We start from the raw sequence: 26,729 nt of genomic DNA, 5'->3' as shown, positions 1-26,729 counted from the left end.
TTATAGTCTGAGAGGAAGGAGCAGTGGAGAAGAGATGGAAGACATGAAAGGGTAAATCTGAGAAACAGGTGACCCTGGGGAAAGAAGAGGGTATGGGATGAAGAAACCAGGTGGAGGAGTAATTTTGAGAAAAGGAGAATGGCATCATTTCCCTTGAGGTGAATGAGGTACATAGAATTTTCAGGTGCAAAAGATAAGATGCTGGAGCTTGTGAATGGCCCCGGCTGTCTCAGAGAGAGAGGAGGAGGAGGTCTGAATTAGTGAGGTAGAAGGTATGAGTGGCACGTGAGGAGGGGTATCGCTGTGGGGGGAAGGCCACAGGACCACCAGCAAGAAAAGAATATGACGATGTAGCTCAGAGAGCCCAGTCGAAGTAAGAGGGCATGAATTTGTAGTGAGCCCATTCTGCCTAATAGTTCTATTACTTTCACCCCTAAAGATAATTGTAGAGTGACTAAAAATCACACATAAAGTCACAGGTATGGAGAATTTTAGTAAAATGCTAGAGAAAGAAGCACTGTCATGGTCTACCATCCCGGGGTGGGTATGGGGGAAAGTGAAGCCTGAAATGCATCTAGTGAGTTACAGACTGGCTGTAAGCAAACACATGCTGGAAGCATGCCTCTGTGTACACACATGCACGCACACACACACACACACACACACACACACCCCTTCTATACCTTTTTAATCTGTGTAGACAAAAATCTAGAGAATCTAATGAAAAATGAGTTGGCCACACAGACCAGGAGGAGATGCAGCATATCATAGCATGGCTTTCCCTGGCCCCTGAATTCCCTGACAGGGTATGCAGCTACCAGTGATACCCGCTCCTCAGCTAATATCCTGCCAGAGTTGAGAAAACAGCCACATTTTTCCTAGTCCATTGCTGTTTCGCACTGAGGTATATGTCAGCATTCAAGAAGACCTTCTACTAACAAGGGGAAATTTAAAAACATCTGACTCTTCTGCTTCTTGAACCAAACTTGTGGGGGAGGACACAGGGAATAGGGAAGAAATGAGGAGAGTGAAGGCAGAGTGAGCCCAGGTATCTCTGAACAAGACCTCTGCTCCTAGGATCCTGACAGTCAATGATGCTGATGAAATTACCTGGGAAGTTCTGGTATTAACATCTGAGAGCCATCACCACAAATCTGTTTTCTTCCTTGGCTATGAGAGTAGGGGGAACTAACCTCCTGGGGGCCGATAGTGGTAAAAGGAGGAGGGAGGAGGGAAGGAAGGAAAGAATACCACTTCCTCTGGCTAGTTACTGGCTAGTTGTTCTTGGAATTGACCAAAGGGAGAAAAATGTGAACACTGTATTTTCAAGCTGATTTATGGTAAATAGACCCTAAAGAGACTTAGAATATCTATAGTTCCTAGAGGTGGAGCATGGGGAGAAACATAACATACACACACACACAGATTACCCTACATATTAGTGTCATACAAGTTTTCCAGTTTCCCATTCATTCATTCAGTGATAATTGCATGGGTACTACCTTTTGTGCCATGAATTGTGCTGGGCTTAAGGAAAGAAACATGCAATAAACGAGTAACAAAGAAGTAAATCTACATCTCTAATGTGTGGGTGCCATGCAGAAAACCAAGAAGTAGAGGGCAGTGGGGTAGAGAGGAACATCCTCTGATAGAGAGGTCAGCCACGATCTTTCAGAGTGGGGGGTATCTGAGCTGAAATTTGATGAACAAGAAGGAGTCAGCCATGCACACAACCTGGAGAAGAGCTATCCAAGTAGGGAACAGAAAATAGCCCAGGGTTTAAGAAGGAAACCCTGAGGCAACAACCAATAGTTTTCTACCTTCCTTCACATTTTCCTGTGGGTGTTACTTTGTGACCTCCTCCAGTATTTCTGCTTTGGTCAAGCGCTTTATGCAGTATCAGAGCACCAATAGTAGTGTGTTGCCATTCTGAATGTTGAATACTAGTCAGATGAGATTAGGATTAAGGAAAAGGTGGCAACTGGGAGGAGTCACAGGAATGTGGATATGAATTTTAAAGCTCTGTTACTATTTTGCAAGCACATAGCAGTCAAGTATGAATTTTAGCACGTGTATGCTGGGCAGCATCCTGATTCTGAACACCAATACCCTATGAAAAATAACTTTCTTAAGGGCCTTCTGCATGAAGGAAGGCAAACCTCAGAGGACTGTTCATTTTGACAGCTCTGAGAGAATACAGACACTAAATGTAGTGCAACTTCAGAACAGTTTCTGAAAAATTCTTAGTAAATACTGTTGGCCAGTAACCTTTCTTCAGAGAGTTTTAAAATGTTTTGTATTTACTATTAGCATTGAAGGCTTTTCTTTAAACACAATTCTAATTCCACATACACTTAAAGATCTGGGTTTGGGAGATAAGAAAGGTCAGATTTTCATGTCCTTGTTAATTGACAACGATGTATAACTAGAAAGAGTTAATTCTGATCCAGATGGACTGCATTTTGGGATATTCTTTTGAAGAAAACTTAAGATAATTTAACTGTAGTCCTGATCAGAAGAAGGACCAGCTACCCCTGCGTAGATACTCCCAGACCTGTAATTCTATTACTGTGTCCAATTCCATTCTTCTCAAAAACACCTGATTATTAAAATGGCTATGTACAGACATTAAATACTGCTATCGACCATCATATTTCTAAAGCTACAGTTTACGTTGGTCGCTGTTCTTTAACTTTATGGAGTGGTGAAGTGGCAGAAAACACTGCATCCTTTGTCTCTTCTTCTGCTTCTTCTCACTGGCCACACGAAGGAGGGAAGAAGGGGACAGCCGTTTTCCCCATCTGTGTTCCTGCCCCCCTCCATCTCCAGCGATAATGCAATATAGTGAGTACGTGGCGTGCTCTCACAAAAGTGGTGTTGTGTGTGGTAGCTCCAATGTACAGGAAGTTTAGGGAAACATGAAACACCTTTTTCCTGGCTTTCGTCATTAAGTTCAATAGGACATTTTAAAAACAAACATTTTCTGATGACAATAGTGACATGTATTTATCACAGAAAATTCGGGAAATATAGAAAAGTTCAAGGGAGAATATAAAAATCACCCATTATTCTATCACCCAAATATAACAACAGTATTGTTAACATTTGGTATATATCCTTCTAGTCTTTTTACTTTGTGGGTATACACAAGTAAACCGTAGAGACATTTGGGCAGGTGGGAAATACATAATAGGCTTACTTTTCCCCTAATTATTCCCTCCACTCTACCTCCCACTCCACTGCCCCTGCCAATTTTCCGGGAGAAAATGAGATTGGCAATCAGTGGAAATCCCTGAACTGTCAAAAAACATGAACTCAGCCATTCTGGTTTCAAAGACCCAGCCACAAGGCAGTGTAAATGTCAAAGAATTAACCTACCCAGGAAGAGAGAATGAACACAGGTGGTATTGACATTCTGGTTTCTCATTAGCCCTCTGCTTAACTACGCTGTGTCCAGTTCTCTTAGGGGAATACACTCATGGACTTACGGCATTTCCTAAGCAGTTTGCTTCTGTGGGCTGTGGCTGGTTCGCTTTTCCGGGAGGATGCTGGGCTGTCTATCTTTACTCACCCTAGCCTGCTGTGCCCGCTTCCTTTCTTCCTGGCAATCTGCCGGTCCAACAGTATTTTTGTGGTTTGTTCAGTCATTCCTTCAAAGTTTCTTTCACTGTAACTTGACATCACTTCCTATTCCTTCCTGTGTAATTCTGGGTAATTTTAGAAGCAGCTGAAAAAGTCACAACCCCACAGAGAAAAGCTGTGACTCCTAGGCTTCCGTCTGGAGCCATATCAGGCAATGCTGAACACAAGAGCAATATAAGTCCCAGAGGTAAAAGGCTTTGGTAGAGCCCCTCTCACCCAATATTCTGGGTCAAATAGAAACTATCAAAATTCAACCCCCCTCATGGATTTCCTATGAATTTTTTTTTATTTTAAATAACAGAGAGATGATGATCCTGTGTTCCTATATTAAGGAACAGGAGTGCACCATGTCACCTCCTAGGGTCCTCTCCAGTCCTTGGGTTGTGGGATGTTTACACAGAAATACACTGATGTACATACTTACCTGGAACAGACAGGAGCTACCTCTGCCCACAGGCAGAATGGGAAGCCATTTAGAGATACCCAGTTAGACAACTTTCTCTTTCACTGTCTCTTCCCAATATCCCTGTCCAAAGTTTTCTTCCCCACTGCCTGTCATAAAAACTGGTAGTCTATCTTTAGAGTCCTGGGGACTTTATTAGTTAAGATTAGGTTTGTGTGTCGGTCGTAGTTAAAAACAAAATAACAGAGGATTAAAGGAGATGGAAATTTCTCTATTTTTCCCTCATATTAATATCCAGGGGTAGGAAGTACAGAGCTGATGTGATGACTGCTTCATGGAGTCCTCAGGGGCCCATGCTACTTCCATCCTGAAGTTCCAACAAATGTGGCCTCCATACCTGAGATCAACACTTGGTCTGAGATGGAGCTCCAGCTGTCACATTCATGTGCTAAGCAGCGGAACGGAAAATGGGAATGGGGAAGCTGCCACTTGAGGGTGATTCCCAGAAGCTGCCACATGGCATTTTTACTTTCATTCCATTGGCCAGAACTTAGTCACATAGCTACGCCTAGCTGCAAGAGAAGCTGGGAAAAGTCATCTTTATCTGGGTGGCCATGTGCCAAGCTACATATTCAAGTACTGTGGGAGAAGAGGAGAATGGATATTGGGGAACAGCCAACAGTTTCTACCATAAGGACTGGCTGGAATTCTGAGAACCACTGTTAGAATACAAGTAACCCAGCTAAGCCATTGACAATCAGTGTTTTCATGAGGATCAGTGCCACTATGAAAGAGCACATCTTATGAGAATGGGGTATATGCCCAGGTTCAGGCAGAGAGGGCAACTAAGAAAGGGGCTGCCCAGAGGGCAGGGGTAGGACCATAGGTCAATATCACCTTCCTCACAGTTTTCCTTAGGGCCCTGGGTGCATGACCTCATCGTTCTCAACATTAGGAAAGATGTCTATGGAAATAAGTGTAAACCACAGATTCTTGTAGATCCTACAGGGCTGACTGACTACTGCCATCCCTGGCCAGGAGAGAACTGGCATATACTGAACACCTATGAGGTACCAGTCACTGAGCTTTACCCACATTCTAACATTTAATTCTCACAGCAACTTATTGTTCAATTTCATGCTATTTTACAAACGTGAAAACAGGATCAAGACTTTAGATGATTAAATCATATAGCTAAAAAGTAGAGGAGTTTAATTCACTGATCTCCCTCAGCCTGGGACAAGACTAGATTAGAGAGGTTCGAGGTTCCAAACATCTACAAATATGTGTGTCCACTTTTCATAAGATGAATCATAGTAAAAACAGCGACCTCTAATTTATTGTAGAAATCCAGATTTTCATAGGTCAGGTTGAAATGGATCATAAGGCTGTTCTCCTTGTTCATCTAAATGTGCCTTGGATCATGAGATTTAATTTTGTGATGACCCAACTTTGATTTTGTTAATAATATTGTGAATGTTCATGTAATTCAACTAATGCTACTTTTTTGCTAGAATGAAAACATGAAGGAAGATGATCTTTCAGTGGAACGAGATGAAAATGACCCAGCACAAATAAGTCTTAGCCAGTGTGCTAATGAGCCTGTCAAGCAGAAGAAAGAAACAGGGTCAAATTAAATCATTTATTGGTGACTCAAGGAAATGGAACAAACACTGTGGAGAAAATTGAGTGACTGATTAATATGTAGGTTACATATTAACTCAAAAATATTTGAAGCTGAAATAAAAGCAAGAGTGTTACAGCAGACCAGATAACTAATGTTTCACCCTAGGACTGAATTTTTAATGAGAGTGATTGCTACGAGAAATTTCTTTTTGAATTTATGCATATAGAGCCATTATTTTCCTTCCAGGGCATTGTTAAAAAGTGGCTATTGTGAAGTTAAATAAAATGACTTCAGTATGGTATATGTGAATTTTTTGAACCACTTTGAGGAGAAAGGCATTTGTTCTGTTTTTCCTGCCTGCTAAAGGTACAGTTATGCAGTGGCCCTACAACTGCTGGGCTTGGATGATGGGACTGGGCCCATTGATAGAGATCCTGTCCTGATGAGGGGGACCTACTTGTCCTTTCTGTATCTGCGCCACCTGAGGATCAGGGAGCTGCAGGTATGCGGATTGCCTTGCATGTATCTGAATTGCTTGGTTGTCTGGAAAGGGGGCTTTCCTGCTACTCTGGTAGTAATGCATTTTTACACTTTGTTCTTTGTTCTGATTCTTCCATGAAACCAGGCCTTTTGTGGGGTGGTGTGTTCCTTTTCCAGCAGTAGGGTTGACCTGCCAACTTCTGGGGCCCCAGTGAGTTTCACTCTGTAGGGTGGGCCAGCAAAGGCAGGGTCATGACCCTGTTCTTTCTTTGTTTCAGCACATCTGCTTAGGAATTCTGAACTGTTTTAGATCTGTTGAGGGAACACTGACGATCAACACTTCAGGCCTTACCTTGGTTGCAGGGAGTCTGGTCCCCACCTCAGAAGATAGTTTCTGGGTAAATGTGGCAAAAGGAGGCGTGGGCACCTCGCAAGGCCTAAGCGCTCACCACTATGCCCATGGGACATCTGCCGAGCACAAGGTGAGGATTCTGCCACAATTTTTTCTTCCATGATTATCTCATCTCTCAAGCCACCTTCTTCTTAACACCTGGAATCAGTTAACATGATGAAGTAACAGGTGGGAGTTTCTAGGGAAATAGCTTTTCTGAAAAATGGTGTTGAAAAGGGAAATGACTTTTTAACCCACAATAAAAGGCAGTGTCCACTTGAGAGCAGGACATGGGCAGGGAACACTCAGCCCTGGAAACCACAATAGGAAGGAAGGAAGGCATTTCAGCTGCTGGTTTGTCCACTTGATAGTGAACAGAGCAAGAGGGGCCCTTTCTGTTATCCTGAGAACCACGTCCTTACAGAGAAACTCTTGTAAGACCCTCCTTGACATTGCTAGAGGTACTTTTTTTTTTGCCTCTTTCCTGTTCTCTAAACCCCAATTTAAAAAATAGGTTAAAAAACAAATGTAGAAAAAATTTGAAACAGGGAAAAATCTATCCCTCCCAAAACCTACTTGTCCCTTGGTGCTTTTACTATCTCTTGAATATGTTTTTCTATAGTCTAAAAGATTCATATTAAATCCCTTTCTTTGGGACTAAAGTTGAAAATGCATACATTTTCTTGAAATGTCGTAGACACTCTTGCAATATTTTCATCTCAATCTCTAGAAGGTTTATTCCTGAAGGTGGGGTTTAATATGGATTTTATCTTCTTAAAAGATACTAACTTGACAAATGTGAAAAATAAAATCTATTTAGCTGCTAAATAAGTCATATTTTAAGCTTGTATGACCCCTGACTTATGATTGTCATGTCTTATAAGGGTATGAAATCTTATTATCAAATATTGTTAATATGCAGTCTGCAGCAGTGCTGTCCAGTAGAAATATAACACAAACCACAGGTATAATTTTAAAATTTCTAGTAGCCACATTATAAAAAGTATAAAGAAACATGAAATTAATTTTAATAATGTAATCTATTTAACCCAATGTATCCAAAATATCATCATTCTAACATGTAATCAATATAAAGAAATCATTGATGAGATATATATTTTTTCATACTAAATCTTCAAAATCTAGTGTGTACCTTATATGTACAGCACATCTCAATTCAGACAAGCCACGTTTCAAGTGCTCCATAGCCACATGTGATTAGAGCCTACTGTATTGAACAGTTCAGCTCTAGATATTGGAAAACATTTCCTTATTTTTCCTACCTAGTCACCTCGAGTCCAACTTTCACTCAGTATCTGGGAGACTCCTCTTTTTGGTCTCCTTCCCTAACGATTCCCCCCCTCCCATCTCCTCACCATACACAGACTTCCCTTTTTACCCCTCTGCCCTCTTCCCTTGATCCTAGTTCATGGTTTGTCAAGTCCAGTTAGTATGTTCCACAGTGGAGCTGGAGAGGAGGGTTAAGACACTTTGGAAACAAACACACCCATAAAACAAACACATCTTTCTGTTGCTGATATCCAGCCTGTCTTATATCACAGCTGTAGATTAAAAAAAGATCTTTCTTACCACTGAGCCCATCTCCCAGTTTGTTTGTTCTGTGATGGGGTGGGGCGAAAATGAAGGAGGAGAGGGGAGACAAATCCTATCCTGTCCCATTAATTGTAGGAGGAGCTTCTCAAGGGTAATACAGTTTTTCTTCCCTATGCTCTCATAAATGATAGGAATAACATCACCCTTAAGAAGCTGCCAGCAGCTACTACTTCAGTGTGAGAAACTCAAGGAAGTAGCCTCTTTCAGGGTCTTTAATAGGACCATGTGGTTTACTGCACTCCATGTATGTGGCCATGTCAGCATTTAATCTAGAATGTCCAGAATAACTATGTGATTCTTTCCCATGTAGAAGATGGAAGGAACAGATCCTAATATGTTGGGTTGATCTCACCAGGCCAGGGCTGAGGCTACTGGGAGCAAGATCGCTGGGCTTACCAGCCAGGGGAGCTAACATCGAAGAAGCCCCTGAGATGGAGACCCTCTTCCCTGGGCCCAGTGTGTTTGATCCCATGAAGAAAGTCTGGGGCCATGTGTTTGCTCAGTGATAATACCAGAAAAGGAAAGCCCCTACAACCTGTCATGGACACTTTGCCATGTGCCTCCTTTAAGCATGTGGCAGGGTAGAAAGGGCCCCAGAATGAGAGGCAGCAGGCTTCTCCTGGCTGTTTGACCTTGAGCATGTCTCTTCAGACACATAGGCCTGACACCTCATAGTGTGTTCAGGATCTGCCTGGACTTGACATGCTGGTAGCAGAGACTGTTGTGAGCAAGTAGTGGGAGATGAGGCTGCAGAAAAAAGCGGACCATGAAAGGCTAGGCTCTCCTCAGGATGTGGGACTAATTCCAAGGTTGGTGAGGAACAGAATTTTAAATAAGAAAATGGCACTCCTCATTGTTTTATAAATTCCTCCAGATCTTTGCCCAAACATAATCACATTTATTCCCTTGCTTGAAGTCTTTATGAATTTTCTGTTTCTCACAAGATAAAGTTCAGGCTCCTTGGTGAAGTTTACAAGGCTGGGTGCAAGCTGGCCCCTGCCAACCTTTCAGACCTCATTTCCCCCCACTGTCCCTATACCTTCATTCTTACAGAGCTGGGCCTGGCCTTCCTCTGAATGGGCAGAGCTGTTCATGCCTCTGGGTCTTGTGCATAATGGCCCTTCTGTCCCTCACCTCCTCTTTCCTTGATAAAGGCCTGCTCTATTCAAGTCCATCCAAACATTACCTCTCTGAGAAGTCTTTCTTACATCTCTCTGCAGAGCTGAGTGCTTCTCCCTATGACTTGTCTACCTACATTACAGCACTTGGCTCATTCTAAAACTGTTGGCTTATCTACTCCCACAGGCTATGAGCCTGTCATTCATTCATCCTCCCATTCATTCACCCCACAAATGTTCTGACCAATAAATATACTAGGCACTAGGGATACAGCAGTAAACCAAACTGTCACAAATCCTTGCCATCATGGAACTATTTAATGGAAAAAGACATTAAATAAATAAGTAAGAAACATATATAGAATGCCTAATGGTTTGGCACCAAAGCTTCTCCAGACATCCTAGGCCCTTGCAGTTGGGAGGCGCCAGAGGGCTGTGAGCAGAAATGAGATGTGTCACTTCCAGTCCAAAGCATGTAAGAGCCAATCCATGACGCTCCAGCATGTCAAGCCACAAAACAGAAACATCCTGGATCCCTGGGTCACTGCTAGAAGAGAGAGGCCTAGAAAGCAACTCATCCTGCAGTGGGCTCTGCCTGAGTGATACATTAATTTTAAGTATTGGCTACTGAGCTTTGGGGTTGTTTATCACAGAATAACCTAGGCTTTGTGGACTGGTGAAGATGGTGGTAGAAGCTGTGGAGAAAAATTAAGAAGGAAAAGGGGATAGAGAGTTGGTGATGGGATATTGCCAGGTGTAAGTAGGGTGATCAGGGAAGGCCTTACTGAGAAGGTACTATCTGAGTAAAGACCTGAAGGAAATCAGGAAGCAAACCATGTGACTGACTGAGAGAAGAGTGCCAGGCAGAGGAGAGAGCCAATGCGAAGGCTCTGAGGCAGAACCGTGTCCAGCAGTGTTGCAGGAACAGCAAAGAGCTTAGTGCAGCTAGAGTGAATGAGGGGGAAATTGTTAGGAAATGAGGTTAGAGAGATTGGAAGAGTGGAACAGGTTATGCAGAGCCTTATGGATCACTTTGAGGACTTTGAGTGAGAAGGGAAGCCCTTGGAGAGTTTTGAGCCAGAGAGTGATGTGATTTAACTTACATTTTAACACTTGTGCTGCTGTATTGGGAATAGACTGAAGGGCTAAGCAGAGATTCGTTAGGAGGCTATTACATTGATCAAACTAGAGACAGTGCATCTGGGAAGACAGCAAGATGAGAAATGGTCAAGTTCTGGATATATTTTGAAGGTACAGCCGCTATGATTTCCAGGCAGTTAGGATGTAGAATATGAGAGAAAGAGAGAAGTCAGGGTTGATTCCAAAGTTTTGGCCTGAGTATCTGAAAGTTTGGTGTTGCCATCATCTAAGATGTGGTTGGAGCAGGTTTATTGGGAAGATCAGGATCTTGGTTAAGGGCATTGAAACTTTGCCATTCTTAATAGATGTTCAGGTGGCAAAAGGAAGTAGGGAGTTGTATATATATCTTCCACATAGTAGGTATCTAGTAAATGTTTGTTGAACAAAAGAAATGTTCTGTTCGTAACAGAATGGTTGTGAGGTCACAGCCAGACAATATAAATGAAAGTGCTTTGCAAAGTATATCATGCTGTTCAAATGCAGAAAAAATAGCTATGATAAAATAGCTATGATAAAGTATCACTCTGCAGGTGAGGTGGAGACTAGAAGATATTTTTTATTTTCGTTTTAAAAGATTGTAGCCAAAGGATTGGGTCAGTCACCCAACAAAGTTTGATGAGTTCTTAGACTGGGTTATAGTAGTAGTAGTAGTAGTAGTACTATTTATTATTTGAAATTAATGAAAAGATGATTTAGAAAAAGCAGGCTAGCCAGAGAAGTATTGTCTACATTGCCAAAAGGCCTAAACTTTTTACTAACAAATGATGGCAGAAATCAATAGAGTGAAAAGAATTAATGATGGGCACCAATTTTCCTATAGGTACTATACTCAAATAGTTATTTTGGCATCAGTTAATTTTCAGGCTTAAAAACATATGAATCATCCCAAAGATCAGATTATACCTTAGTCAAACAGGTAATTATTGCCACCCTTTTCTTGCCACTCCTCCAAGAATAATATTGAAGGATCAACTCTCTACACCACAAAAACATTAGAAGGAAGGTCTTCCACATGGCTGTGGAAGAAATGAAAATAAAAAGGAAATATTATAGTGACTGAGCCATAACCCTATGTGAGGTAGTTTGGCCATCTCATCTTCACAGTTCATCTCCTGTGGACATAAGTGTACATTTCAGACTCAGGAAGTCAGGGAGGGAAAGGAAAGAAATATGTATGTCTATATAAAGGGCTTGAACCATGACTTGGGGGTGGGAAAAGTGGAAAAAAAGACCATTTAAGTAGATGATGGCATTACAGTCGGCATCCTGACACTGTTACTGCTTTCCATCAGCTTCAGAACTCAATCCGGTAGCCATTTCTTTAAAGTCTCAGAAAATTCCCCTGTACAAGAACACTGGGAAAGAAAGGTCTTTTCCAGTAAAGTGGATAAAACATACCACATTAAGTTGTCCCTCTTTTCCTCAGAGGAGAGCTCATTTTGCATAACAGGCTATAGGAGCTAAATGCCAGCAGAAGCTGACATGCTAGCTTATAAATCTAAGCAAACTGTTTAATTTTTGTATGTTACATGTAATTTTCTCAGCATCATTTCTGTTTTCCACCGGTGCCTATCATTTCATAAAAAACAATATGTTCACTTTTGGAACTCCTAGTCAAAGGAAGCTCCTAATTATTAAAGGTCAGAAGTCAGATTTTTTAAAGTCAACCAGCCAAACAGACAAAAACCACTAAGGGCTCTATTTAACACCTCCCACCTCAAAATATATAGGCATATACAATAGTATCTGAAAATTCAATAAGCACATACACCTCCCCAACACACACCATTTTAGAAAAGATACAGTTTTGTTTCCAGCTCAGGTCCCCCATTTGTTGGAGACTGTAACTTGGTTATAGTTCTTACTGTTGTTTAGACTCTGCTTGTTGCCCAGTGGCATTTCTGCCTTACCCACCACTGGGTGCAGGGCCCTGAGGGAAATTAATGATTTTTTTTCTAAGTGACAAAAAACTGATTGACCTTGGGGAAACTGCGGTTAGAAGCAGAGATATTCCTGAGTTCCTAACAGAAAACCACCAGGATGCAAAAAGCCCTGGGTAGGAAAATGCCAGACAAGCCCCAGAGGGAGAAATCATTAGTCAGGGTAATCAAATAACCCGTAATCTGTATTCTCTCTTCCTTTTGGCATCACTCAAATTTATCCAGTTTTAGAAGTAGATGAGGTAAGAATATTCCTATTGGAATAATATGACTGCATTAGCATTGCATTTGGAAAGAACTTAGAGTTTCTAGACACATTGCAACACTTGGAGGGAAATTTAGCAAGAGTTTGTGCTATTTTGTAATATATGTAGACTTTAATTAAGGATAATTCATGTTCATATTGTTATAAAAGGCTGCTCTAAGAATGTTTGACAATTAACCTTTCAGATCCCAGACAGAATTAATTTAGTATTAGATTGAATTCTTTGTTCTGTCTTTGCCACAGACCATTTGGGATCTGAATCATGGGATGCAGTGCTGGCATCCAACATTCCAGGGCATTTAATTTCAGCTCTTAGCTTTTATCTCTACTGGTCATCCTACATTCTAATGCATCATTTTTGCTGATGTTAGTTTACACTACGATTCGACTATTTCCATCTCTTAAGAACTTACTTTGATTGAAATACTTATTCACATGAGCATCTCTCGCTGAGCTAGTGAGTATACGGTCATCCATTGTAAAATGATTTTCCAACTGCTGCTGTAGAAATTCCTGACCAAAGCCTTTCTCTTGTTCAAGTACGCACCATATACTTGATAATTATTAAACCTGAAAATCTCTTACTTTTGAATATTTTATTCTGAAATAGACCACTTAAAATTTTAAGCAATAATGATGTCGACAGTGAAAACTTACAGTACTATAGTGGGAAAATATTTTAGCTGAATAATGGCAATGATTACACTTATTGATTTAAATTAGTAATTAACATAATTAAGGAATATCTTAGAAATTTCCCTGAAAAATTTTGACTTGGCTGGCATCAATTGATACAGCAGGTTAAACTGGGTTTGTTGTTAAACCACCAGGGACCTGTTTTTACCGAAGGAGAAATGTGTGTTTTGCCTTTAAATTACAGGTTTGCAGACATTTTAGTAAATATTTCATGTTAACTGAATTTTGGTTATATTTCTAAAATTAGTCTTTTAAAACTAGAAGTAAAAACAAAAACCTCTGTTGATTTAAAAGTCAGCAAGTATGAACTTAGCACCTGGTCTTGCCCATGGCTCTTTAACCGATTCTCAGGAATCCCAGTTACCCATTCAGTGTTTTCCTTCCTGAGAGGGAGCTGACAATCTGAGGGGTCCATTTCTACTAGGAATAGCTTCATAGAGAGACCTGTCTCTGTTCATTTTCATCCATTTCTCTACCAGGTCACAAAGAGGGCAACGAGTCAAATGTTGACCAGGACTGGGGATGGGCCCATGCAGGTATGGACAGATTTGCTGTGCTGTATGACATGTGGACTTGGGAAGCAACTCTTCTAGAAAACAAGCGCCAGGTATTTTTACCTAGAAAACAAAACATCTATTGAACATTCTTATAAACCCCAATATACTTTTTTAAACCCAGTGGGTCTTTTAGAGCAGTTCCCAATAAAATGAATAATTATTTAAATAACCTTAGCTAGTTGTAAGGATGTGAGTAATAAATTTTATGTTCTTTACTGTGGTTCTTTGTTACAAAAAATAAAATGTGAAGGATATGACTTTATCATAAGGGAAATTTGTTAGAGGGCTGTATAATTCAGGCCCTTTTATAATATGTATGCTTTTATCGAGAATGAATGATGATTCCATTCATGTTCATTGTCCTGTCAGGGACAAGCCTCACTTTGCTAAACACAGACAAACTGACTGACCTTATTATGGCCTTTAGAAGGGTATGCCACATGTGGGTGGGTGAGAGCAGTTGGGCAAGGATTTCCAGAATGGAAATAATAGGATTTGAAGACTGGATGTTGGAGTGAGAGAATGAGGGTGGAATTAAAGTGACTTCCTCGGGCTCAGGGAGGAGGCTGTTAACTGAAACAGAATGAAAGAGGAGGAGCCTCTTTATTTTTTTTTTTTTATTTTTTTTTTTTTGTTTCCTTATTTATTTTCATTTTGGATGATCTGTCCATTGGTGAAAGTGGGGTGTTAAAGTCCCCTACTATGAATGTGTTACTGTCGATTTCCCCTTTTATGGTTGTCAGTATTTGCCTTATGTATTGAGGTGCACCTATGTTGGGTGCATACATATTTACAATTGTTATATCTTCCTCTCGGATCGATCCCTTGATCATTATGTAGTGTCCTTCTTTGTCTCTTCTAATAGTCTTTGTTTTAAAGTCTATTTTGTCTGATATGAGAATTGCTACTCCAGCTTTCTTTTGGTTTCCATTTGCATGAAATACCTTTTTCCATCCCCTTACTTTCAGTCTGTATGTGTCTCTAGGTCTGAAGTGGGTCTCTTGTAGACAGCAAATATATGGGTCTTGTTTTTGTATCCATTCAGCCAATCTGTGTCTTTTGGTGGGAGCATTTAGTCCATTTACATTTAAGGTAATTATCGATATGTGTGTTCCCATTCCCATTTTCTTAATTGTTTTGGGTTTGTTATTGTAGGTCTTTTCCTTCTTTTGTGTTTCTTGCCTAGAGAAGTTCCTTTAGCAGTTGTTGTAGAGCTGGTTTGGTGGTGCTGAACTCTCTCAGCTTTTGCTTGTCTGTAAAGGTTTTAATTTCTCCATCAAATCTGAATGAGATCCTTGCTGGGTAGAGTAATCTTGGTTGCAGGTTTTTCTCCTTCAACACTTTCAATATGTCCTGCCACTCCCTTCTGGCTTGCAGAGTTTCTGCTGAAAGATCAGCTGTTAACCTTATGGGGATTCCCTTGTGTGTTATTTGTTGTTTTTCCCTTGCTGCTTTTAATATGTTTTCTTTGTATTTAATTTTTGACAGTTTGATTAATATGTGTCTTGGCGTATTTCTCCTTGGATTTATCCTGTATGGGACTCTCTGTGCTTCCTGGACTTGATTAACTATTTCCTTTCCCATATTAGGGAAGTTTTCAACTATAATCTCTTCAAATATTTTCTCAGTCCCTTTCTTTTTCTCTTCTTCTTCTGGAACCCCTATAATTCGAATGTTGGTACGTTTAATGTTGTCCCAGAGGTCTCTGAGACTGTCCTCAGTTCTTTTCATTCTTTTTTCTTTATTCTGCTCTGCAGTAGTTATTTCCACTATTTTATCTTCCAGGTCACTTATCCGTTCTTCTGCCTCAGTTATTCTGCTATTGATCCCATCTAGAGTACTTTTAATTTCATTTATTGTGTTGTTCATCGTTGCTTGTTTCATCTTTAGTTCTTCTAGGTCCTTGTTAACTGATTCTTGCATTTTGTCCATTCTATTGTCCATTCTATCTCCAAGATTTCGGATCAACCTTACTATCATTATTCTGAATTCTTTTTCAGGTAGACTGCCTATTTCCTCTTCATTTGTTAGGTCTGATGGGTTTTTATCTTGCTCCTTCATCTGCGGTGTGTTTTTCTGTCTTTTCATCTTGCTTATCTTACTGTGTTTGGGGTCTCCTTTTTTGCAGGCTGAAGGTTCGTAGTTCCTGTTGTTTTTTGTGTCTGTCCCCAGTGGCTAAGGTTGGTTCAGTGGGTTGTGTAGGCTTCCTGGTGGAGGGTACTAGTGCCTGTGTTCTGGTGGATGAGGCTAGATCTTGTCTTTCTGGTGGGCAGGTCCACGTCTGGTGGTGTGTTTTGGGGTGTCTGTAGACTTATTATGATTTTGGGCAGCCTCTCTGCTAATGGGTGGGGTTGTGTTCCTGTCTTGCTAGTTGTTTGGCATAGGATGTCCAGCACTGTAGCTTGCTGGTCGTTGAGTGAAGCTGGGTGCTGGCGTTGAGATGGAGATCTCTTGGAAATTTTTGCTGTTTGATATTATGTGCAGCTGGGAGGTCTCTTGTGGATCAGTGTCCTGAAGTTGGCTCTCCCACCTCAGAGGCACAGCACTGACTCCTGGCTGCAGCACCAAGAGCCTTTCATCCACAGGGCTCCTTAATTTGGGATGATTGGTTGTCTATTCAGGTATTCCACAGATGCAGGGTATATCAAGTTGATTGTGGAGCTTTAATCCGCTGCTTCTGAGCGAGGAGGAGCCTCTTTAGAGGGGAAGGTAGCATTGAGTCTAGGACACAGGTGTGTGAGGAGAGTTTGCTAAAACCCAGGTGTGAATGTTTTGCGGGAGCTGTAGGTTTGAAGCTCAGGAGCAGGTATGAGCTGAAGTATGAATGTGGAAGTTGAACCATAGTAATGAATCGAAATGTCTAGGAAAAGCCAGAGATGCCTGAAATGGGTTCCTGGGAACACTTACATTTAACGGGAAGGTCATGGAACAAGAATCCATGAGAGGAACAAGAAGGAGGAGCCAAAGAGACTGAAGAAAAAAAGAAAGGGATAGTGTTAGGAAAGCCCACAGGAAAAAAGCGTTTTAATTAGGAGAGGATGGTTTCCTGTGTGGACGTGAAACATCAAGAAAGGTGAGTCCTAAAAACCAGACAGTGGGGTCAGCCATCAGGCAGTCATTGCCAGCTTTGTAGGACTCTCTCAAAAGCGTAGCAGAGATGGAAGCCAGTTACAGTGCATTGTGATGTGGTCGGAGGATGAGGAAGTGGAAATGTTTTCTTTGAATTGTTTTTCTAGTAGAGTAGAGGGTTTACCATTTCATCTACGCTCTGGTCTGTTACTCATGGAGATGTAGGTCACCCACTTTTGAAAACAACTGGCTGGACTTAAAGGGTGCAAGCCTTGGCCTTGAAAATTGTTCCTCTTTTCAAAGACAAGTGGCTTCTAGAGTTTGCATCTGCAAACTTGATCTGCCAAACAGAACCTTACTGTGATCAGCTGAGTAAATGGGCGATTTAGACTCAGTGTAGAAACTGGAGAGGCTGCATTAAACGTAAAGTAATACAGAATCCTCAAACTCGACAAGTTTATTGGGCCAGACATGAGTTTTAAGCAGCCCCCCTTTTCTGTACTCTCCCCACCTCCACTTTCAGTTCTTCTAGGCCTTTTATGGAGGCCCCAGGCAGGACTCAATGGCAGAGAAGAATAGAAAGGCAGAGAGTAATAAAAAACAAGTTTCTTCTTACTTTGGCCTAGGGTTCATTCTGTGCTAAGCTACCAGGGCTGTCCACTGGTTTCTTCTGTGGTATGTGAAATTATTTTAACTTAAAACGATCATTGAAAATATCTCCCTCCTTTCTACCCCAAGAATGTGTTCCCTATAGAAACTGAGCTGTCAGTGCCCCCAAACTGGAAAATGCGGCTTTCTAAATCAGAAATTGTTGAAAGGGCCTAATTTTAATGGATAAACCAGATTTTTATCTAAAGTACAACTGTTTTCCCCCATTACTGATTCTACTGCCAAGTGTCCTCAGCAGTTTTTTATTGTTAACTATATTGGAATCACTAAAGTCAAGAACTGTTCAAACACATTGGCTTGTCTTAAATCCTTAAAGTAGCCATATTATGTGAAAGGCTCATAAAAATAGAGCTGGTGTGAATTTAGGTGGATTAAGAGACTCAGAAGCTGGGCATCAGCTGTGCCAGTTCCTGACATTTATACCAACTGCTAATTCTCTCCACAGCCACCAGAGGACACATTTTCAGGGTAATTTGAATTAGTGTTTAGAGCACTAAAAAAAGGCCAAAAATTCTGTGACAAGATGTGTCTGACACTGATTTTCTGTTTTGCACTTTCATTTGACCTAAAATACTGTTTTTAAAAGTATTTTAAGTCCAAGAAATAAAAAAAGACTGAGGTAAAAAATATAAACACAGTCCGGTTTGAGATTATTCACTTTTCTATTTTCTCCAATATTTGATGCCTACCGTCAGTGTGCACCACGTATTACTTTGCCTGAGAGTTGGCCCTTGACATACACAGGTGACATTTGACAGGCTAGGAGGACTTCTTAGACAAATACCAGCCCAGAGTTTAAATGGAAATGGGCCAGTTAGCAAACAGATAATAAATAGCAACTGTGAGGCAGAAAGATCACAGTCCTACCCCTACTGAGAAAGAATTCATAATAAAATTATGCAAAGGACCATCTGAGAGCTTTTCAAGGTGGAGGGCAAAGCTTGAAAAAGGCTTGTCAATTTAAAAAGAGCCACATTTTCCTTCTCAACAGCTAGGGTTGCCAGGTAAAATATGACAATATTGGGGACATACTGAAAAAGTATTGGTTGGTTATCAGCAATTCAAATTTAACTAGATGACCTGTATTTTTATTTGTTAAATCTGGTAATCCTACCAACAACAAAGTGATAGTGGCAATTTAGCACCAGCCTCTGCAACCTGGTATCACCAGATTGGAATCACCAGCAAGAACCCTTACCACAAACTTCCCCTGCCAAATAACCAAACAATAGGGCTTATTGTACAAAAACAGGTCAAGGCAATACAAATACTATAAACCAGCTCCTGGGATTGCCCTGGCCCAGCCAAAAAGGTTTAAATTCGTCCAGAATGATTTAGGGAAGTTATTGTTTCTTTTCTAATCTTCCCCTAGGCTATTGAGTGGCACCCTTCTTACCCCATCACTCCTTCGTTTCTGCTTTGTCTTCTGCTATTTAATAACTGAATGCTATTCTAGAGTAGAGCCCTGTGGATGGGATAAGGTCATTTAGATCACCCTGCTTGCTTCATTTTCCCTGGGGTTCACTTAAAGGCAAGGGAGCTGCACCTTCATTTCACACTCTGAGCTGTGTGAGTTTTTAACCTGTGGAGCACATTCTGTGTCCTAAGCTTTTAGCCTCTTCTGGTGTTATCCTTTTTATACTGAGGTTGACCCAAGGCCCTTTGAACCAATGTTTCCCAAAGGGCATCCTGCAAAACTGGATGCTAAATAAAGTGCCCCAGGCTCTCCCTGCTTGAGCCTTAGCATTGAAGCCCTCAGACACTGGACTTCTATTACTAAGGCAGTATTTGATTCCTAGTCTGCTATTGATTTTCAAGTGTTTACCTCCTTGGGAGCTTCAGGAGTTGTTATTGCAAGATGGAGACACTCCTGGCTTTTCCTGCCACTTGGTTCCTTTACTCCCCGCTGCACTGTTGCCACCTATATTCAAGTAGTGCTTACACCCTCTCAATTCTTTCTGGTCTTGCATTCTTAGCTATGGGCTCCACACAATGAAAGGGGCTCTTTATCTCCTTTTAGGAAATTCCGTAGTTTGTTAAGAAGTGAGCTGGCTTCCTGGCCTCAAACTACCAGGAAGACCAACACCCAAGGAAACAAAAAATGCTCTTTCTCTAATGCATCTCAGCGTGTGCTAGGCTGTCGGGTGGGTAGAAATTGCAGGCTCAACAATCCACTCCTTGCTGTCAATTAAATGCACACACTGGGCACACCTGTGTCTTTGGTGATACAGCTACCTTGAGAGCTGAGGCCTTTCAGAAGCGTGAAACCTCCATTAGAGGAGTGGGTCAGAGAAGACTGGGGAGGGACATGTTGAGCTGAAACTCTTGGGGGGAAGTTGGATTAGATCGGCAGAGGAAAGGGATCTGTTCTGTTGTGAGACCATTGGGAGTAAAAGTTCAGAAGCTTTCAGTTAGAGTTGATTTATCCATCAGGTAATATAGACGTGGTGTTTAGGATCTAAGAGCTTTTCAGGGACCATTGAAAATATGTGAGATCTGAGAGGAAAAAAAACATGCATTACTCGGAAATCCAAAAAGAAAATACAAAACAGTTATCAATAAATGCTTAACTGACATGTCCATAAAATGTTAAAACTTTAACTGAGCACTTGTAAACATCTCATTACATTTGAAAACAATTTATAGATCAGATTTTCTCACTTCATAAGAATTCTCAAGTACATACTACCCAGAAATCATAGCCAATCATTAATGAAATGTATTGCTCATAGCCAAATAATTTGAAAATTATAAATATCATTTAACATTTTTACAGAAAAAATTGATTGGGATGTGTTTTAATATATTTGATATAATGTGGTTCAGAGTCTCCAAAAGTAAGTGAGTCTAAGGCCTATGAAAGTTTTTTATTTTTTAACATCTTTATTGGAGTATAATTGCTTTACAATGATGTGTTAGTTTCTGCTTTATAACAAAGTGAATCAGTTATACATATACATATGTTCCCATATCTCTTCCCTCTTGCGTCTCCCTCCCTCCCACCCTCCCTCCTATGAAAGTTTTAAAACAACCCTAAGACAGTAATTACATTGTTCAGAACTACTTACATATTGGCCCTTAGGTCCCTGTTTGGGATTCCAGCCCAGTGATCTCTGAAGAGCTTTTTCTGATTAGCACCATGACTGATTACACACAAATAGAATTTACACAGAGAACAGAAATTCCTTAAGTGCATAAACAAATGTAAAAACAAAATAAAGAGCATCTCTTTCTGAATTCCCACGCTAAGAACCCTCTTCAATGGTTAGTGCATGGAAGCTTCCTTCGGCTTTTAGAAAAGACTTGTGAACTCCACTAAAACAGAAGCTCCCTCGATGCTCTTGAGAGTTCTGTACGTAGGCCTTTCCTAGTGAAGTCTGATCTGGGATAAATGCCTTTATAGCTAGAGGGCACTTTCATCCTCAGCTTGCCACTCTAACCCCCTCCCCCACCATTTCTACATAGGTGAAACTTCGGCAAACTGTTAAAGCGAAAGGGTCATAAATGGGACTGAGGATGTAGAAGAGGGGTGGAAGCCACCTGCTCACCTTTGGTGATAGAGTAAAATGGGGGAGGGAGAGTGGGTCTGTGGAAAAAGGTGTTGGAGATAAATGGATTTGATGAAGTGACATTGAATGCACTGTCTCATTGGAGCTTATAATTATTAGATGTTATATTATTCATTATATTACCCCCCTTTATTTGTGGAGAGCAGAGGAAGAGGGGACAGCGGTGAAACGAGTGCTTTGTCCCTCACCCTCCCTAGCTTGGTCTGTGTTGCACTGGTGCGGCAGCTGCCCACCCTGGCCTGGTACCCAGAGGTTCAGAGCTGTCCCTTTCCTGTTGATGGTGGGGGGTCTTTCCAAAGCATGGAATGGGTGGAGGCTCACCTCTCTCTGCTGGGCCCTGTTCCCTGACTGTCAACCTTATTTGAAACTTCTTGGCAATTACTCTGAAGCCTACCAGCGTGTGTTGGACCCAGAGGAGAGGTTTGCCTTAGCACAAGTGATCACTGACGTCATACACAGGTGCCCAAGGTTTGATCTCAGCTACCCTTACTTCATTAAGGCCTACCGAGAGGAATGCACCTGCCTGAGGCTTCACCTGCAGCTGGTGAGGGGCATCCTTACGTGAGTATATTTGGGTTTTAGAAGATTCCATGTGAGAAGAGGATGAAAAACACAGGCCAGAACTGAGAATCGTGTTTTCCTTTCAGTCCCAGTCCAGAATCTGGGTTTTCTAGGGCAGCACGTACACGATGTTTATTTGTAAGCTTATTTGCATTGTTGAATTCCAAGCATGACTACAATCTTAAAGGGAGGTTTCCAATCCTAATTGCATTTAACAATACCAAAGAATTGACAACCTGTTTTCATTCAGTCACAGAGTTTATAGTGAAAGAAGGATGAAACCTACCCCCTTGTAAGACATTAAAGTGTAAAATTATATTTATTTTTTAAAAGGTTGCAATTATTTCTAGGACACTACAGGAAATGATCACAGTCTGTGTCCTCTGGGGAAAGGCTAGGAGATAACAATTGTTGCAGTACAGTTACCTTAGGCCTGCTTAGAATTTTTTCATTGTAGTCAATTATTTGACAGAAAGAAGTTTTCTTGTGCCTCTTAAGATCGCCTGAAGCTGGTTGCCTTTGCTTTCCCTGGCTGACCCTCGGCTCAGACTAAAGACAAGCATGTCTCTGTGTGAGTGAATCCTTAAAACCCATGTCTGGGTGAAAATTAGCCAAATAATGAAGAGATGCAAAGGGCTGATGTTCTGTTCTTATCATGCCAAGGCTCATAACTCACATCCATGGGAAAGTTTGACTTTTCTAATTTTAACTTTTATGTGATATTTCTAGATAGAGTGTCAGTGGGAGTATGTCCAGAGGCTTTGGCGTGAAGGCCATCCAGATGCTAGCAATACATTTGGACTTCCCCTTAACATAATTTGCAAATAACTCATTTCCATCAACAATAGCTGGTAAGTTGGTGTTGTCTTTAGACATTTTACATTTAATTTCTGGATAATTTAAGGGCATGATGTTAAGCCTAATACTATTCTACAAAGCACCTCTCAAGTATTTGGAGCTGAGAGAAGTAAATATAAAAGTCACAGAAGAGGGATCCCTTTGCATACTCAATATCTATTTACTTTGTAAATAAAGAATAGGAGACTAGAATTTAGACTTATGCCACTGGGTGCAGAATCTTCATTCCCTTGAGGAGTCCTAAAAAACCCCGGTTGCTCTTGAAATGCTGTCGTAGGATTTATCAGAGGTGCCACACAAGCCAACATATGTGAAACACAGATGTGCTTTAAATTTCTCAAAAACGAATTTCCTTATTCTAGCAAGTGTCAACAAAAAGGTTTCTGCAGGCTTATCTTGTGATACCACCTCCACCCCTTTAAGGAGCAGATTAAATTTCCTGAGATCATTCAGAGAGAGTACATGAAGTCACCCCCTTGATATGTGGTATGATTCCCCCTCACCATTCCTTTCCAGGCTTCAGGGGTACAGAGGAACCAAGAAGCTGGTGACAGGCTCCAAGTTGGTCTGTGTAACCCAAGATCACAACCTCTCTGTTGCTCCAAATGGGTGGAGAAATTGTCCAGCTCCTTTCAACATTCATCAAATATTTTTGAGCATCTACATGTTCCAGGCAGTGTGCTAGGAGCTGAGGACACAGAATGAACAATGCAGGCATGGCCCTATGCTCCTGTGAAGTGTATAGTCTAGCAGTACAGGCAGACTTGCAGTAAGAGATTGCCACAATGGGCTGTGATGTCATCTTGGTCCATCATTTCATGGACAGGCATCCCATGGGTAGGGTGCCATGGGATTTCATAGCTGAGGTTCTAACCTTTTCTTTCTTTCTCTTGAGAAAGAACCCTGGGAGCTCCAGGCACAAGACTGCATTTTCTCCAAATACCTTTCACAGGACTGATTTTTTAACTATAGTAAGTTTGAGACCACTTCTACTGTTCAGGAAGTGGTTTTTGACAGAACATGCTAGGACTATATGGATACTAAAACCTGTCAGAGTGTCTCAAAAGCAAATGATATTTACTTGATGAGATTCCTTTCCAGACTTAGGTTTGTATTTCCTAAGATCTAGGAGTAAGAAGAATCCCATTTGCATGGGTTTAAGAAGTATTTAGATATAGAAAGGCCCTTGACTTGACTGGTGCTATATCCTTTATTTCCAAAGCAATAACCCACAGAAAAGTGTTTTATTATCTCTGGCCTCATTCATTCATAAAATATAACATTTTTATGGCAAACATGAATGATTCCAGCAGTTGTGTACAGAACTTAAAAATCGTCTTCATCCATTATCATTTTGGGGGAAAAAAATGGATAAAGAATCGGGTGAAAAATAGAAATAGTCATGGAAAGTACTTGTTTAATATTTAGATACTTTTATATTAAGTTATTTTGTTTTCAAATATTTGGCTAAATATTGATTACTGAAATGTTGACAGGTTTGCCATATACAATCTTAGAATCCCTTTTTTCAATTTTATTGAGATATAATTGATGTACAGCACTGTATACATTTAAGGTGTACAGCATAATGATTTGACTTATAATGAATCTTATTCTTTTTGGCTTTTAGAGTAAACTATGTCTTCTAGTTTTAAAAAGGTTCACATTAAAGCAAAAAGCATGTTGTGTAACTTGATGGGCTCCCTGGACAGCCTCTGAGACCCCATTGAGCTTCCAATTTTTTATGATGCCCTGGATTATAAGAGTGTTTTATTGGTCTCCAAAAATATGAAATCCAAATACCTGTAGAAACATTAAGTTCTTCACTGTGTAAAATCGTCATTAATTGTTTCTCTTCATTAAGCCCAGCTTTGACAAACATTTACCTGCTGGAGTTCCACCCTTCCCTGGGCCTGGCTTTGCACATCCCCAGAGCCCTTGAGCACCTCCTCAGGGAGGCCTGCCACACCTGCAGGCCCACATCAGCCAGTACCCTCACCTTGCTAGAGAGACACATGCTGCAGCTGGCCCTGGATGTGTGGCTCACTCCAGCCAAGCCCAAGTCCTGGTACGGCGCACAGCTCCAGAAAGACGTAGGTTCTCTGAAAGGGGTAGGTGGGTCCTTGGCAAAGAGAATGTTTCCTCCCAGATGTTACTACTTAGCTTTGTTTTTATGTTTGGCTCTATTCCCCTCTATCTGGCCAGGGACAGATCATAGTCCTAGGGCTTGACAACATTTTTATTTCTATTTTTTTTTCATTTTTGAAAAAGTTTCTAGTTTTCATTTTCAAAGTTTCTAGTTTATCAGGATGCTGCTACAGTTATAATTTAAAGGGAGATGTACTAGATATGGGGAAAATATTTTCTGGTTTATTATTTATATTTTTAAAATATCTTTTTAATTAAATTTTTTTCTTTCTAAGATTCTTCCTAAAATGTACTCTTTTGTCCTGAGCTGAGATCTGGTAGAGGAGAGACAGCACTGAGTGAGGAGTCAGTGACTTGGACTCAAGTTCAGTCCTGCATTAACTTGCTGTGTGACTCTGAGCCTTACTTTCCTATTTTTTAACATTATGTTTGTGTATTTGAGGGGAGGAGGGTAGAAGTGAGCTCAATGATCACTAAAGCCCCTTCCAGCTCTAACGCTCTGTGGTTCAAACTGTGGCCCAGTGCCTTACATGGTGTATGTAATTGGATTTTAATTTTTTTCATTTTCTATTAAGGCTATCACAGTTGAGCCTGGGTTTCTAATTTGACCTTACTTGCTATTAAGATGAAGGAACTTTCAGGCTTCCCTGGTGGCGCAGTGGTTGGGAGTCCGCCTGCCAATGCAGGGGACACGGGTTCGTGCCCCGGTCCGGGAAAATCCCACATGCCGCAGAGCGGCTGGGCCCGTGAACCATGGCCACTGAGCCTGCACGTCTGGAGCCTGTGCCCCGCAGCGGGAGAGGCCACAACAGTGAGAGGCCCACGTACTGCTAAAAAAAAAAAAAAAGATGAAGGAACTTTCAAGGACCCCAGCTGCCAAAAATATTTGTTCCACAGGTCTGCCTCAGCCTCCTATCTCCTCCTGCCCAAACTAAAGTTTTATTTTCTTTTAAATTAATGTTGAGTTGATCAAAAGTAAAATTTAGAATTGTAGCAAAAGAGGAAAACAGAAAATTACTCTAAATATAACAATTCAAATGCATTTGTAATCATTATTTTTCTGAATTCAAGTATTCTTCATATACATGTTTTACATAGTTCTTTCTAATCATATCCTTCATACACTATCTCCTGTTTTTCTCAGTTAACATCATATTATATATTCTTCTGTATTGCTAATAGTCTTTATACTCACTCACCTTTACGACCACATAATTCCCTTAAGTGGTGAATCATAACTTATCCAACCATCAATGGGCATTCAAGTAGTTTCCAATTTTTCATTATTATTAAAAGTGCTATAAGGTACATCTCCATGCTCACAGATTTTTCCGTATTTTGAATCAATTCCTTTGGATAGATCCCAGAAGTGGATTTGCTGAAGCAAAGTTTAAGTCTTTTGATTTATGCTGGCAGATCACTTTCCAGAAGAGTCATCCCACTGATAGTGTATGCCACTGATAGTGTATAAGAGTACCAGTTCTGCTATACCCTACAATGTCAGTTATAAGCATGTAATGTCTGTGCTAATATATACATATTATATATAAAGGTGGCATTACACTGCTGATTTTCTTTCCTTGCTATTTGTTGAGATTAAATATTCTTCCAAATGTCTTGTTACTAATTGTATTTTTTATGAATTTTCTGTTCTTTCCCTTAGTTTATTTATCTCTTGGAATCCTAATGTCATTCCTATCCACTTACATGGGCTCTTCTTTAAAAAAAAAAAAAGCAAACTTTAACCCTTTTGTCCATCATATTTTCTGCAAATATTTTCCCCAATTTGTCTTTTTATTTTTTAACAGAAACTTATTTTCATGTAGTCAAATCTATTTGTCTTTTCTTTTGCAATTTCTTGTATCCTCCTAAATCCAGAAAGCAAAAATTCCTCCAGATGTTTCATATTTTATCTTATTTCAAAAATATTTAACTCCTTTGAGTGTTCCACCTGGAGTGTGTGTGCATGTATGTGTGTGTAT

General features: G+C 40.6%; 1 protein-coding gene across 1 annotated transcript in view; it reads left to right on the top strand.

The window, feature by feature from the left end:
• LOC137204667 (uncharacterized) overlaps positions 1-14,453 on the top strand; it is a 65,714-nt gene extending 51,261 nt beyond the window's left edge. Inside the window, exons 9-12 of the mRNA XM_067702404.1 lie at positions 5,560-5,672; positions 6,039-6,174; positions 6,431-6,634; positions 13,796-14,453. Coding sequence (XP_067558505.1) covers positions 5,560-5,672; positions 6,039-6,174; positions 6,431-6,634; positions 13,796-13,909 — 567 coding nt within the window. The 3' untranslated portion in view covers positions 13,910-14,453. The remainder of the gene's footprint in view (positions 1-5,559; positions 5,673-6,038; positions 6,175-6,430; positions 6,635-13,795) is intronic.
• The last annotated feature ends 12,276 nt before the right edge of the window (positions 14,454-26,729 follow it).

The sequence above is a fragment of the Pseudorca crassidens genome, chromosome 13 (assembly GCF_039906515.1).
Source record: "Pseudorca crassidens isolate mPseCra1 chromosome 13, mPseCra1.hap1, whole genome shotgun sequence".
Taxonomy (NCBI): domain Eukaryota; kingdom Metazoa; phylum Chordata; class Mammalia; order Artiodactyla; family Delphinidae; genus Pseudorca; species Pseudorca crassidens.
The sequence above is the reverse complement of the archived record's forward strand: the minus strand, read 5'-3'. Positions and strand labels throughout refer to the sequence as shown.